The sequence below is a fragment of the Acomys russatus genome, chromosome 1, assembly GCF_903995435.1.
Source record: "Acomys russatus chromosome 1, mAcoRus1.1, whole genome shotgun sequence".
Taxonomy (NCBI): Eukaryota; Metazoa; Chordata; class Mammalia; order Rodentia; family Muridae; genus Acomys; species Acomys russatus.
This window is the reverse complement of record NC_067137.1, coordinates 68497221-68513360: the sequence shown is the minus strand read 5'-3', so window position 1 is coordinate 68513360 and position 16140 is coordinate 68497221. Positions and strand designations below refer to the sequence as shown.

At 36.8% G+C, this 16140-nt stretch overlaps 1 protein-coding gene across 2 annotated transcripts in view; it reads right to left on the bottom strand.

Annotated features, from left to right (window-relative positions):
• The window catches only part of Mipol1 (mirror-image polydactyly 1), a 264233-nt gene that overhangs the window by 159725 nt on the left and 88368 nt on the right, over nt 1–16140 (bottom strand). For both annotated transcript variants that reach the window (XM_051146465.1, XM_051146455.1), the window contains 2 exons: nt 9021–9054; nt 8591–8761 (listed from right to left, as the gene is read on the bottom strand). In XM_051146465.1, the coding sequence (XP_051002422.1) occupies nt 8591–8761; nt 9021–9054 (205 nt within the window). The remainder of the gene's footprint in view (nt 1–8590; nt 8762–9020; nt 9055–16140) is intronic.

The window sequence follows — 16140 nt, the reverse complement described above, 5'->3', positions numbered from 1 at the left end:
TAATGCAATTTTTAAACATAAAAATTGAAAGAGTTGATTTTAAATTTAGATATATGAAATGACTTACTCCTAAAAGTGCTGTGAGTTAAGATGCTTGGAATAGCATTCAGAGGACAGAAATATAAGGTACTCATTAAGCTTTATTTAACTACCAAGATACAAAAGTACAAGAAGATACAAAAGTTAGAAACAAATCCAGGGGAACGTTGAAGATTGCTAAGATGTTCTGCCCAGAAAGGAGAAATGATCTGTAGTGTATGACTTGCCCTCCTGTACTTCAATCTTCGCCTGTCCATCATAGCCTACACGCTCCTCTGAAACCATTTCTGAGATAATGGTGTTCAAACCCAACATCATATAGTCAAATTCCCTATCCATAGGAAAGGATGAAATTAATCCAAGAGTCATCCCCATTTTATCCACCAACTGGCAGTTGGATCTTAAACACCCACGTACATAGAAAATTTACCAAGGTCTTTCTTTATCCCCTCTGTATTCCATCTTTGTGACAAGGCTATTATTGCCTTACTGTTTAGATTACACCTTATTGTACCAAATGCCACCTGGGTCATTTGGCTAACTCCCATATATCTACACCCATTCCCACACCAAATTTATTCACATCTCAAGGTCTGGGCTTTTAGCTAACAACTAAGATACCAACTGGGACCCAATTAACGCAAACCTACAAACAATTTTAAAATACAAATATTAAACAAAGCCCATTTAAGTCCATTTCATATACCAGTAACAAAACACATATAACTGGTTAATTTGTGAGAAAAAAGATTTCCTTCACTCATAGTTATAGAATCTGAAGTTCAGGATTGGGAAGTAGCATCTTTTTAACCTCTGCTGAAGATCTTTCACTGAGTCAATCTAAGCATGGTGGCAAAGTGCAAGACCAGTAGGTACTGTGCAAGAGAGAATGGGAGATATTACTGAAGAAGCCAAATTTGCTTGAATCTGATCTCCTAATAGGTACCCTAGTGCTCAAAGACTTCACCCACCTCTAAGTGATGGCACTAATCTTTCTATGAGGCCTCATCTGTAACACAGTAATACCCATCAAGTCCCTTACCAACATCACCACATTGAAGAATTGAATTTTAAGTCTCAACATGAGATGATCATACTGTAGTCAAATGACAGCAAATCCCAAGCTTCCTTATGCCAAGCCTGACTTCGTATATAAAAACTTACCTAAATTTTCCATGTCCCCAAGGAAAAAATGAGCTCTTGCTACTAAAGCTAAAACGTCTTCCTAGATCCTATGCTTCTGTTGTCGCTGATCTATGTCTAACATGGATCCAGCCGTGTCTCTTAGCACAACTAACAAACACCTAAGGAAGTAATCAATAACATGGATATTTGAATATATCTGGAACAATATATCTATGCAAACTTGAAACTTACACTGGTACCAATGGCTAGGCACATAGACAAAATGGATATGGGGCTAAACTGAAAATCAGCCACAGATAAACTTCTTAATGTAGTAATTTAAGTTTAGTCTCTCTAGAGATCTATAAAATTCTAAAATATTTGATTACGTGAACCTTCTATTTAATAATGTGAATGTTTCCTTGATGAGGTACAATGATTTAGTTATGGGCCAAATGTGTCTTCTAAAGAAACTTTGTCTCCAATGTGGCAATGTTGGAAATGGCAGAACTTCTAAGAGTGAGGCAATGGAAGATTGCTAGTTCATTTACTGACCTGTCATTGGAAGAGATTAGCCTAGCTAGCTCTGTGGGTCTGTGCAACATCCATTAGACTCTGTGAGAGGCAGTTGTTTTAGTAAGACCACAGGTGGCTCATGAATCTCTCAAACATACTGTCTAATCATGTGAGCTTTTCCACAAGGTACTTCTATTACTCAAAAAAGGAGGCCATCCAACATTGAACTTGCAGTCTACAACACTGTCCATTAAGTGACATCTTTTCTTTAATAAGTACCCTGCACCACACATTTTGTTACCATAACAGGAAATGGACTAGAACATGTGAAATGATAAAGTTAAAAATCTGACAAAAACATCTCGAGAAATGGAAGTTCCAGCTCTATCTTTCTTATTTCTTCCCTTTTTTCTATTTATTTATTTATTTTTGGTTTTTTGAGACAGGAGGTCTCTGTATAGCATTGGCTGTCCTGTACTCCCTTTATGCTTTGTAGTCCAAGCTGGCCTCGAACTCACAGCAATCCACCTGCCTCTGGCCCGCTGAGAGCTGGGATTAAAAGCCTGCACCACCAATGGCGGCTCCAACATTATCTTTTAACTGTAGGTATTTTTGCAGTTTATTTAACATTAACTGACCAAATGACAAAGAAGAAAGGGTTGGTGTAATAAGATGTCTCGTGGGTCAAATACAATGATTAATATAAATACCAACTTATCTTTTCAACGAATTAAGGGTTTTCTGTACTCAGTTTCAGATAAAAAAAAAACCACACAGAAAGAGTGTGCTATAAATAAATGAGTAACTTTGATTTGAGATATAAATTATCAAATGCATCAAATGATCAGTGCATAATACAATTTTCAGTATTTCCAATAATGAGACTAAAGTTTTCCTGGCATTGTAAAGAATGGTTAAAATGCATAATTATTTAAATTTAACTTAATTATGACAAAATAACAATAATTTAGAGATAAGTTTACAAACACTATGGAAAACCTCTAGAGGAATGACGTGGATTTGAGTTAATGTATCCATGGTGGTTTCTTATTTTTATTAATAGTATTTTAATTAACTCTTTGAGAATTTCATACAATGTTTCTTGGTTAAATTAACTCTCAACTTCCTTCATTTACTTTCTTCAAGACTTTACCTCCCTATCAACTAAAGTTTGAGTTTTCTTTTTTCCAAATAGAGTCAGTTTGTGTTGTGAAATTACTTTGAGATTTCATCTTATACCCCTCAATGGCTAAGATTATTTTTAAAAAATGACAGCACACACTGATGAGGATGTAAAGGGAACACCCAACTATTATTGCTCAAGCAAGCTTGTGTATACACTATGTACATCCACTCTAAAAATCAGTGTGGCTGTCCCTCAGGAAGATGGGTTCAAGCTCACCGAAAGATTCACCTATACTACTCTGGACATATACCCCAGACACTTCATCCCACCACAGAGATTCTTGCTTAATCATGATCATAGCAGCTCTAGTCATAATAGCCAGAAATTGGAAACAACCTAAATGTCCCACAACAGATGAACAGATAATGAAAACATTGCACATTTTCCCAATGGAATATTACTATGTGTTAAAAAATGCAATCATGAATTTCATAGGTAATGAATACAATTAGGAAAAACATAATCCTGAGTGAAGTAATCCAGACCCAGAAAGACAAACATAAGTGAATACTTATATGTATATTTTAACTAAGGCAATGATAAACAAGATACAATACATAGAACCACAAAGATTAGATACAGAGTAAGAGAATGGAGGTGGGGGCATAGATCTCCCTAGGATGGGAAAAAGAATAGTTAGTTGGATGGACTAGATGAAAGAGAATGAAACTAAGAGTCAAATGGGGATGGTGAGGGAAGAAAAGAACAAGGAAGGAAATAGAGGAAGAAACAGAGAAATTGAGGGTTATTAGAGTTTAGTATGGAAACATATACATATATGAAAGTGACCTAATGAAAATTGTCAAATAATGGGGACAACAGAGCCCCACTGAAAATCTCTTGCCAACGAATGAAGCTTCCATTACTGGGAATGAGTTACATCTAATTGATTTTCTGCCCAACAGGGTTCCATGGGAATCCCTAAGAACCCACACTGTTGTCAAGTCTATAGGCTGCTCTTCACAAGCTGATGCCATGGCTGTACTGACGAAGACAACACCTACACAAATCATCACACATAGAGAAGTTGAGCTGTGGCCTACCTAGAGTATTCAGCCCTATAAGAAGGTTTAAGAAGGTACTCTGAACATTGCCAAAGCTTAAATGTAAACCCTAACCCAGCCACAAACGCTTTGATCTACAATGGTGTTCTGCCTTCAAGATATGCTAATGCAATTGTGGCACAAGCTTGTGGGAGTAACCAACAAATATCTGGCTTCCTCAAGACCCAGCAATTCCACTCCTTGAAATATACCCAGTAGATGCTCCACCACACAACAAGGACATATGTTCAACAATGTTCGTAGCAGCCTTATTCATAATAGCCAGAACCTGGAAACGGCCTAAATGTCCCTCTGTCGAAGAATGGATAAAAAACAAAGAAAAACTGTGGTACATTTACACCATGGAATAGTACTCAGCTGTTAAAAACAAGGAAATCCTGAAATCTGTGGACAAATAGATGGAACTAGAAATGATCATACTGAGGGAGTTAACCCAGAAGCAGAAAGACTCATATGGTATATACTCACTTATAATTAGACACTAGCCCAAAAGGCATGTCCCATGAAAGTCTTCACTTACCGGGATTTGGAATAAAGGTGAGGACATCCTATTAGGACTCTAGGTGAGAGAAATATAGGAGAATGGAGAAATAGAAGGATCCAAAGGGTCCTAGAAACCTACAAGAAGAACATCATGATGGGTGGATCTGGGCCAAGGGGGTCTGCTCAAACTACTGCACCAATAAAGGACAATATAAGTAGTAAACATCAAACCCCTACTCAGATCTAGCCAATGGTAAAGACATTCTCCACAGTTGTGTAGGGAGCAGGAACTGACTCTGAAAGCCTGGTGGCACTCAGAGAAAGGATAAGCAGGCTATCAAGATGAGACTTGATAGCCTATAACCATATAGTGGGGAGGAGGTCCCCCTCGGTCATAGACCTAGGGGAGGGGAATAGGGTAAAAGTGGAAGGGAGGGAGGAATAGGAGGATACAAGTAATGGAATAACAATTGAGATGTAATCTGAATAAATTAATTAAATAAAAAATATGAGTCTACCTACTTATATCTACATATATACCTACCTAGGCATATGCCTTATTTTAAGGTCTGAAAGAATTTTCAAAGTTTATTTGTACAATTTTCTGGGTTTTTTATTTACTCATACTTTAATTAAATGTTTATGATTATCAAAAGTATATATATGTATATGTATATGCATCATGTTTAAATACATTATTATATTTAAACTGTTATTTTAAACTATCTATATTATACATACTATATATATTTAAATTGATAAAATACTATAAAATAAGTAAATATATGAAGTTATGTACAGTTTAAATTCATTCCTACTCGCAGGGGCCATAGAGAATAAAGAAGACTCACCAAAAAAAAAAAAAAAAAAAGTTTCTAGTCTTTTCCCACCCTAAGAGTTTACAGACCCTAGGTATGCAGAGTGGCTGAATATTAGAAGTTCTCCAGATTTGCAGGATCGGCATGACATCATTAGAGGAATGGTGTTTTGTTGCAGGATGTTTCATCCCATTGCGAACCCCCAGACTGTGAACTGTACACACCTGTTTCTTGTTTGGTGTTGTTCAAAGACTAACATACACCCAACCCAAGAACTTTCTGTGTGTTGTAAACAGGGGGTTATGGTGCGGCTCAGCCCTCGCACACCACTAAAGCAAGAGCTTTCTGTACACAGGATTTAATAAAATTAACCCTAGGTCAACAGGTGGAGCAAGAAACCAGCTGACAGGGATTAAGCAGATAAGAGGAACTTTGAGAGAAGGGTATTTAAGAAGTGTGGAGAAGAAAAAGGATCTCCTTAGCTCTTCAGCTCTTTAGCTCTTTGGTTTTTAGATTTTGGCTTTTTCCTCCTGGGCCGTCAGGTGAGCTAGCAGGCTCTTTGGCTTTTCCTTCTAGGATGTGAGCTAAGTAGGAAGGTCAGCTGGGTGGTTCCTCTGCTTCTCTGCACTAGCAAGTTTTCACCCCAGTATCTGGCCCCTGAATCTTCACTCGTAAAATAGAACATCTGGCATTTCCTTTCATTATAACAACAGTATTTTAAAGTCTTAGAATGAGAGGAGACAGGCATTAGAATACAGGATCTCTTGGAAATGGAGTCCTTATGACCACTTAGCTCTCAGTTTAGAGATCTCACCAAAGTACAGGAGTGAAATTCAAGCAGACAAGACACACCTCCAGTCACCACAGAAAGCATCACATCTTGGAAAGAGAAACTGAATTCATGAAAAACATTTTATGAATTAGAAAACACATGGTTAATTGGTAATTGTCAACAAGACAGAAGTTATATGAACTAAACGTGAAATAAAGAGGTTGTCTTTAAATGGAGGCACACAGTAAAATAAGGCACACAGCAGTGCTTCTCAACCTCCTTAATGCTCTGTCACTTCAATAGCTTCTCATGTTGTGGTGGCCCTAGCCATGAAATTATTTCATTGCTACTTCATATTTGTGATTTTGCTACTGTTATGAACTGTAATGTAAATATCTGTATTTTATGATGGTCTTAGGCGACCCCTGTGAAAGCGTCATCTAACTCCCAAAAACGTCACATCCCACAGGTTGAGAACCACTGATGTACTGGGAAACGGTAGAGGACACAAGTCAAATGCAAAGAGGCTGAGAGAAGATGAAATGGCTAGGAACATGCAAAGTTCCCTTTCTGAATGAACTTCAGAGGGTCATCTAAGGAAGAAGAATTAAAATGTCCTCCACAGGGTACTACTGAAAGGAAAGAAGACTGCAAAGCAGTAGGAGCCTATTTGTTTACAGTGGTCATGAAATTCAGTTCAGTCTTTGATTTTGTATGAATTCCCCTTGCCATGCAAGCTGCGAAAATGAAGGGAGATTAAGCAGGCTTTCATTGTACCTGGTGAGTAAAACAAAAGAAGAGAAAAGGAAATATGCTAACACTGAGCTATTTCTGAGAAACATGGCTGCAAAGCACAGGGTGCTGAGAATTACATGGTGGGTGAGCGCTCAGCCCTAAGCAAGGTATGTACGCCATCTCTGTGAGGCTCAGGGAACAGGGAGCACAAAGAACTTAAGAGTCAGAAAGCAAGGAGAACAGCTGTGAAGAGTCTCCTTGGTAAAACACAGCTGCTCCAATCAGAAACTTGCAGCACTTGTGCATGAGTGCACTGGTTAGAACGAGAATGGGCTTTTCTACAGTCTCACATGGGGAAAGGGGACACAGTGAGCCCTGTGCCGCACTGTGGCACTACTGATACTGACAGATTAGAAGGGAATATTATGACCCCAGCACCAGACTCCAATGCGTAGTTCCAATTTGTCTGGACCACAAATAACCCTGGTTAAACAAAATCTGTCTGTCCGTCTGTCTGTCTCTGTTTCTGTTCCTCTCTCTCTCTCTCTTACACATACACACAGAGACACACACACACACAGGCACACACACACATGCACACACACACAATCGTGAATCTGGGCAGTGAAAACAGGGATTGAAGGAAGGTAAGAGTGGATGAGGAAGACAGTAACCAGAATACATTATACACATGTATGATAATTAAATAGCAAAATTAGTTGATAAAGAAGAGAGAACTGAAGTTATATGAAAGTTGGTGATTATTATGGTAAACCAAGAAAGTTAGGTGAGAAATAGACATGAAGGATTTTAGATTAAAAAAAAAAAAAAAAAGTCAACAAGATCCAGGTACTAGGGAAGCTGAAAACTTGGTGGAATCAGAGTTTCATTTCTGAGCTAGAAATTTGGAGGCCACAAATGGAGATGCTTGAAATGGAGAAGAGGATATGACCACCAAGTAAATGGAATAACGAGTACACAGGACACGTCAGGTAGAGGAAATAAGAGGCTGGTGTCCTGGCAGGAGAAGAGGGAAGACAGAAATGGTGGGGCAGATTTTAAAATGCTGACCAAGCAAGGAACGTAACAGCACCTATGTGTTAACTGCAGTTGCAGTGTATACTGAGCGGTATTGTCTTGTGTATAGTTTCAAGCTTGTGTTTGTGAAGGACAGGAGGACGAAACCCAAAATACCCAAAAGAAGACTCAGCATGTAGGCCCAGGGACTGTTATAGAGAACCCGAAAGTCCTGAAGAGGAGCAGCCTTCCCAGTAGCCTCAGGGAGGGACTCAGAGCAGAGTTAGACCAGGAAGCTGTCAGTATGTTCAAAATAGAAAATGCGTATTTTGACCCAAAAATGTATCAGCACAGGCACTGGGAATAAAAACAAACAAAAAACAACAACAATAAAAATCCCAAAACATTCTTAGCACTTACAAAACAGCAATGCAAACAAGAAATGTAATATAAAAGTGACTAACAAATCCAAGTATAGTTTATGGCGAGTTGACATTTTATAAAACATTTTGTTTTACTAGAAAATTATTCACTAAATTATATTTTTAAAGAGGATGCATATTCATAAAAGTGGTCCAAAAATGAAAATATTTTAATATATTCTAATATCATGGTATTGACTATATACTGTAAATTAGTGTGAACTAGAGATCAGATAAGAACAAAATATAATGATGTGTGTGTGTGTGTGTGAAATGTCGCAAGAAATGCATTTCTTTATGACAGCAAAACATTCTAAAAGGGAAATAAAGAAATCTGAGCAAAATTCACTGTTTCAGGGCTTTAAAACAGAAAGTAAATGGCACCTGTGGGCTCCTCTGGGTCCAGCAGTTACCTGAGCTACAGCCGCGTCCCGCTCTTCTATCACTGCGTTCATCTCTTCTGCAGTTATTCTCTTTCTACAGTCCTTGGCCTTGTAGATTCTATCCACAATTACAGCTCCATTCTTCTGAATAGCTATCCCAGTGTCTGCATTGTTTATTCTGTTCAGTAATTCCTGTAATGTCTACCAACACCATTATATGTTAGTCAGACATGAGGTTTTAATATATTTTATTTAATATAGGGTTTTAATTAATAGGCACATGTGAATTGTAAATTGACTGAGTGAAGTTATTGAATTTTCATATTGCAGCAAAGATGTACATTATTAGTGTGTCAATTCTTCTTTTTCCCACATCTTAGTTCTTGAAACCCACTCAATTGAACTTAAGCCTCTAAGATATAAGACTGACATCAAGAAATCTCCTCAGAGAATGGCTTACCATGTCATTTTCTTCAGGGTTAATATTTTCTAGCCTAGAAAAAAGGGACACAGAAAGCCTGATCAGTAGCATTTCTTTAGTGCGGCAAAATGAGTTCGCTTTTTAAATCTTTAGAACCTCAAGTAATTTCATTCGACTAGTCTTTAGAGTCAACCATGACACTGAACATATTAAAGTGGCACCTGCTCGACTCCATCTTTCAATAATGCTCTCTATCTTCTGCTCTGACTTCAGACTGTTAAGTTATTAATGTTTACTGCTATATATGACTACAAGGATCAATTGTTCATATGTGTTTAGATGAAGAAAGTTCCCCAGTGATAGAGCAGTCTTTCCCGTCATATTTATTCCTGTTCTTTCAGTTCCTACAGAAACTATTTCCTTTCTTTTCTTGGACACTGTCACATGTAAAAATAAAGCAAGCAGTCGTTTTACAAAGTTTAACTATAGTCCCTCAAAAGCAACAATAAATAATTACACTAAATTAAATCTGAAGATGTATTATTGTACCTGCTATATATACACACCAAATATACAGGCTGACCAAAATTGGACTGTTTTTTCTATGTCCGTGTATTATGGAATCATTCAATTGAAAGAGAAAGAGAATTTTTCTTCATAAATACATTTTCTGGTAAAATTTATGTTTACTAAAATGCTTGTGAATATGAACAAATTGAATAAATGCACTGATTTTAAACACATATGTATATATTAGTAAGCATAATTAAGGCAATGTGTGATGGATATTAGCAAATGACAGAGATTTATAAATAATTGTGATTATTTTTAAGTTGTACTAAGAAGTTTCCAGATCAGTTTCCTGTGTTCTAAGGCCCTCTTAATATGTGTTCTTTTGGGATTAAATATTGACCGCAAAAAAGGACAATATTAAAAAAATAATAATAAAGACTATTGGTAAATATGCTACAAATTTGTTCCAAATTTCATAATTGGCTAAAAAAAATTACTAGCATCATGGAAAGGTAGCTGTTTTCTAAACACATAAATTTAACAGAAAAACAGATAAGCAGAAAAAGCTACATTTGTATACTCTGACATACTGGCGCCCATAGCTAAGGCCTAGTGGCCCTAGTTACATATGAAGAATGGCTCAAGCGTCTAGTAGTTGCTTCACTTCACGTCTCCAGAAGAATGAATATTCTTGTCTTTTATAGAGTTTCTCCAAAATAAATTACATGTTCGAACACACTGCTTAATAAAAGCTTGTTTGAAAAAATTTCTAAGTAACCAAATGTTTTATACTCATATCAAAAGCATAGCAGAAAAATATAATAGAATTTTTGTACTTATGGTCACAATGAAAGTACTTGAATGTTGGTAGCATTTACCTTCACTTACCGGTTAGCTTTAAAAAGTTTAAATGTTTGAATTAGGGGCAGTAAGCTTTGAACCCCTACCAAGACCTAGCCGATGAACAGGATATTCTCCACCGTTGAGTGGAGAGTGAGATCTGACTCTCACACGAACTCTGGTGCCCCTTTTCTGTCCATGTCCCCTGGATGGGGTGACCTGGTGGCACTCAGAGGAAGGATAGCAAGTTACCAAGAAGAGACTTGATATTCTAAGAGCATATATAGGGGTAGGAGGTCTCCCTCAGTCACAGACATAGGGGAGGGGAGAAGGAGAGAAATGGGAGGGAGGGAAGAATGGGAGGAAACAGGGGAAGGGCTAACAATCGAGATGTAATATAAATAAATAATAAAATTATATAAAAAAAGAAGAAAAAAAAGTTTAAATGGAACCACATACTATGAAATAGCTTAGTGTCAATCTTTTGCAGGTGAAATCAGACTAAGGTCTGATCATTATAGTTTCCAAAATAAAATCATTATAACTATTTAAAAATTTCCTATCAATATAAAATTAAAATGTGAATAGATAGATTATATACATTTTAATTGGCAGACTTCAAGGAATATTTAAAAGATTTTGATAAGTATGGCATTAAGTTGCATTTTTAGTTTCAAAGAATTATATAAAACCAGATAACAATAATAATATAGGTTTCTTAAGTAATTTGTATATCTGAGATAATAGAATACAAAGTATATGGGATTTCTATAGAATATATGTAGTTGTTTTGGGGGTACTGAAATATGAGAAATTGTTACTTTAAAAAGAGGGAAATAAAGAACTCAAATGTTTTAAATTAATAACTCATCACATTTTTTAACATTCGAGATAACTGAATTTACTCTATTATTAAAATCCACACAGCTAATAATGAACAATTTTTAAGTTAAAATTGATTGTTTATCAAAGGCTAAGTAGTTATCAGGTATGTGAACTTATCTCTCAGACTTGAAATAATTTGTTTAAATAGCCATAAAATAATCTGTAATTATTCTTACTTTGCTAGTAAATAAATTGAACTGCTTTTAGTGAGTCCTGTGTGCTAGATCTGACATGATGAGTAGAGGTGAGCAAAGCCAACCAATTTGGTTTTTGTTCTCAATTGTGTTTATTATTATTATTATTATCATCATTATTATTAATTAAAATTAATCCGAGAAAAGCTTGAGATTTAAGGTTTTGTAGATGTTCAAAGAAAATTAATATTAACTGAAATTAGAAAGAAAAAAGGCTGTTGTTTCTATTTATCTGTTGCTTATGAGGTTTTGGGATCAGAGACATCAAATGATACTGACATAATATTATCTCAATTAAATTAATCAGAATGGGAATAAATAATTTTTTCTTTTAGGAGGCAGACACTAATTATTTTGGAGTTAGTTTATATTCTCAGTCTTACTTGCTAAATCTTGCCTTTGCAGTGCTAAACCATGGGTAGACAACAGGCAAGTAAATGGGTGTGCCTGGACTGTAGCAACTGCACTTTATTCACAGGTGCAGGTGACAGGTTGTATGTATAACACAATCACCACCTCTCCCTGACACAGAGTATTAAAAGGTGAGACCAGATTTTTAATTATTAATACATTATAAAATGCAAGTCAATATATCTCACATAATATCCTGAACCATATCAATCATCATCTTTCTAAAATGAAGTAAGAAACAATAAAATTGTTTTCAATTAACCTAAGGCCTCCAACAAATAAACCATGTACTGTATCACAGTGTGTTTCTGTGACCACAATACATGACAGAATCAAAATAAATAATATAAAACAACTATATAAAATATATAAGGTTTTCAGTTTTATATAAAAAATGATCCTTGGTTAATAAAGTTTACTGTAAACATGTATAAAACAATTTCTGGTTTAATTAAAGATTCAAAGCAATGGGTGACATTATATAAAATACAGCCAATAAACAATAGATTATACCTCACTAATATAGGGTTTACAAATATACAAAAGAATCTTAACCATCTATAAACTCATAATAATGCTGACTACAGTCTAACATAACATAGTTATGATAATTAGTTAAGAATTTTGCTGAAGTAAATGTTCCTGGGCTCAAGTTTCAATTGATTTCCTATACCATGCAAATTCTGACTGACAACTTTGCAGGCTAAGTGAAAAACCCAGGCATGAAATGTCACATTTCTTAAGTTATCCCTTGATCCATCAATGTTACTTTTTTTCTTTTCTGAAAGTTAGGCCAATAGGAAGAAGCTGAACAATGACCTCAAATGATAAAGAGTTTGTGATCCAAAATATGTGATACAAATCAAAACATTTGAATCAAGAAAAAATGTTCTGCAGATAAAAACAAATTGATTTTAAAATACATTTTTGGAGGCAAAAGTACTAGAATAGTTACATGATTTTGTAATAAAAGAGAAGAGGTAGATGGGTGATATGATTTTAAAGCATAAGAGAGTCATAAATTAAGACTATATAAAACTGGCAAAAAGATAGATATACACATAAATGAAACAATACAATCAAAGTCTATAAAAACCCACATACATACAACAAAATTATGTTTCACAAAAGTGTATTTTTAAAAAACCATGATGCAATGATAGGCCTTACAGTCACTGGTGACAGAATGACTGCCAGCATATAGAAAAACAACAATAACAAAAAATAACACATGTACCTTACACCTTCTAAAAACTTACCTAAAAATGGACCACATACTCTCATGGTTTGAAACTCAACTATTTCCCATTAGGCTCACTGTAGTGATAACTTTTGATTTCTCACAGAAATGTTATGGGAGCATGTTTTTGTTTCATGTCAGATATGGGGCTGCTTCGGATTGTCCACAGCAGCTAACTATGATCTGCGTAATGCACTAGCGGGGGCATGATTTTGCTAGTTGCAAATAATTTCTGCAAGTGTGTGATATGTGGAATTCTGGGGACACTAGAGAGCGTATGCAAATGCAAGAGCCCCAAGAAGGGCTGCAAGGCCCACTACTGCTGGTGGTTTTGGTTTCTTTGGTTTGTCACAAAAAGACAACAAGAAGAAATTGCATATCCAAGGAAATCAATGCTCCTAACCATCAGGAAGTAGTCTAACCATATCCATGCCCCCTTTTCCCTTTAACCTTCTTTCTCTCCTACCTACTATTGGGGGACTGGAAGGGTAGAATAAAGGTGGAGAAGAGTTGTAGATAAAAAACACAATAAAGTAGCAAAAAGTCGGCTACAGCTCATGTTTTGAGTGTTGGTTCCCCAGATGGTTTGCAGTGGCCCTGCAATCTGTAGGAGGCCCACCTGACTCAAGTAGGGCACTAGGAACAGTACTTCAGAGACTGTACTGGATCTCCTGCTTCCTGTCCTTTCTGTGGCTTGATCTACAGCAGAGCAAATGGCACTGCCAAATACTCCTACTTCTATGGGCTGAGCCACCCCACCACACCTTCTTTTTATCATCAGTGTACTGAAACCCACTGAACTGTGAGCCAAAATAAACTCTGGATTTCTTAAGTTGATTCTATCAAGCATCCTGGTCACAGAAACACAAAAGTCACTAATACAGAAATCTGATGCAGAGAAGTGGCTTTGTCAATATGATAAACATAACTTGAGGTTCTTAAGCTTTTGGAATAACTTTGTGGGAGGAACATGCAAGAGTTTGAAGATATAAGTTGAAGTGACTGATGAATGCTATTAAGTAGTATTTAATGGTTGATTCTGGTAGGAATATAAAGACCACATCACTAGGAAAAATGTATTCAGTGAAAGCTAGGCTTGTGAGATTTTAGGCTAGAACAGGACTCTATTGACAATTGAACTATATGTCATTGTGTTACCAATGGGTAAAGAATTTCAACCTGAGCAGAAATTTTAAAATATGGGACTACTTATTTGGTGAAGAAATATCAAGATAGTATAAAACCCAACCTACAGCATAGCCATCACTGTCAAATTTTAGCTAGGTTTATTGTAAGAGTCATGAGCAGAACGTAGAGAAATTGAAAAACACAATTTGGCCAGAAAAGGAGTGTTCCTGGGGCAGGGGCAGAGGGTGGTGGGGAAAAGGGTAGAAAAAAGCAGATGAAACAAAGTAGCCAATGTTATTAAATGCTGTGTACTTTCCCCTGGGATAATAGGAAAGGTGCTTTATGAAAAGATGGTGTCAAGAAAGAAAGCCTCAGGAGTGCCCTTCTTGGACTGAGTTTCCTAGAAAACTTGGTTCTCATTGCACAGCCATGACTTGCCTAGAACTCACTATATAGAACAGATGTCTTGAAAGTCACAGATATCCACCTACCTTTGCTTCTATAAGTCTGGGGCTAAAACCTGCGCCACCATGCCTAGGTCTAGGTAACTTTTGTACAGAGTTCAGCCACCCCATCAATCAGAGGGCAAAGTGGTCTGGCAACAGAACATGGGGTCCTCCAAGTGAATCTGTTTTAGAGACATTCAGAATGAACAACTTATGGGGTTAAGTACTGTGTAGCTATATCCTTAGAACTGAAATATTCCCTTCTGGAGGGAGGCACAGAAAACTTCAGAAGTCAATGAGACTTAAAGAATTCAAAGATCCACTCCTTAAGACCTTAGAAGCAGTAATGACTATTAAGGAGAGGAAATTCTCAGACAACCTGAACTACAAGTAAGATTTACAGAGATCTCTAGGGGTCTAGCTTTCATAAGTTATTACTCACGTTGGAGCAGGCTTGGTAGTTATGTAGCTCTTTGAGTAACCCATTTTTTTTTTTTTTTATGCTCATGTTCAGAACTAACTCCAAAAAATGGATTGGCATGAAGCAGATGGGTGGAACTATTTCTTTGGTTTATGCTCAGGCCCCTATCTGGAATGAACAGACATTTGTCCACATCTCCTAAGGAAAGTCATGCAACCTAGAGGATTGGATCAACACTTCTGAGAAAGCTTGAGAAGTTAGGATATGTGTAAATCCACTGCATCTTTGCAATAAGCCTCTAAAGGGCTTATATGAGAACCTATGTGGTGAATCCAGTTATGACAGAGAACCCAGAATGCTGAAGATTCCAGGAAGAATGGAAATCTGCAAAAGAAAGCTGCAGGCACTGTGGAAACAGCCCATCAGAGAGGCATGTGTGTTGCCAACTGTAGGACACCTGTGGTGGTTAGTACTGGGTGTGGCCTTAACAGGATCTAGCATCTCCTGGAAGACTAGCCTGTGTGAATGCCATAAGGCATTTTGTAGACAGGCTCCACTGAGGGGTATGACCATAACCCAGCCTAAACAGACTCTGTTCATGAGCCCAGGCCTCTGGCTGAATACAAAGAAAAAGGTGAGGTGGGCATCAGCATTTAACTTTCTCTATTGGCTCACTGCCAATGTCACGTGACCATCTGCCTTTCTTTCTTACCACACTTACGCCACCATAATAGACTGCCTCTTATCAAATTGCAAGATCAAATAAAGCCATCCATTTTTAAGTTGCGTTTGCCAGGCATTTCCTTCATAGCACTTAGTAATGTAGCTAAGATAACCATAAGGACAGATCAACTGAAGCCCATCAGAATCCATATCCTGAGACCATATGCCACAGGTGCCAAACGCAGAGCTGCAAAATTTAATGTTTGTACTACTGGGTATAAGTCTTGCTTTTTCCAGTCTACTCTGCCATTCCCCTAATCCTTCCTTATGAAATGAGAATATTTATCTTTTGTGAACCGGACTTCTGTAACAAGTACCAACTTGTATTATGTAGGCCCAATTTTATCTATATGAAGGA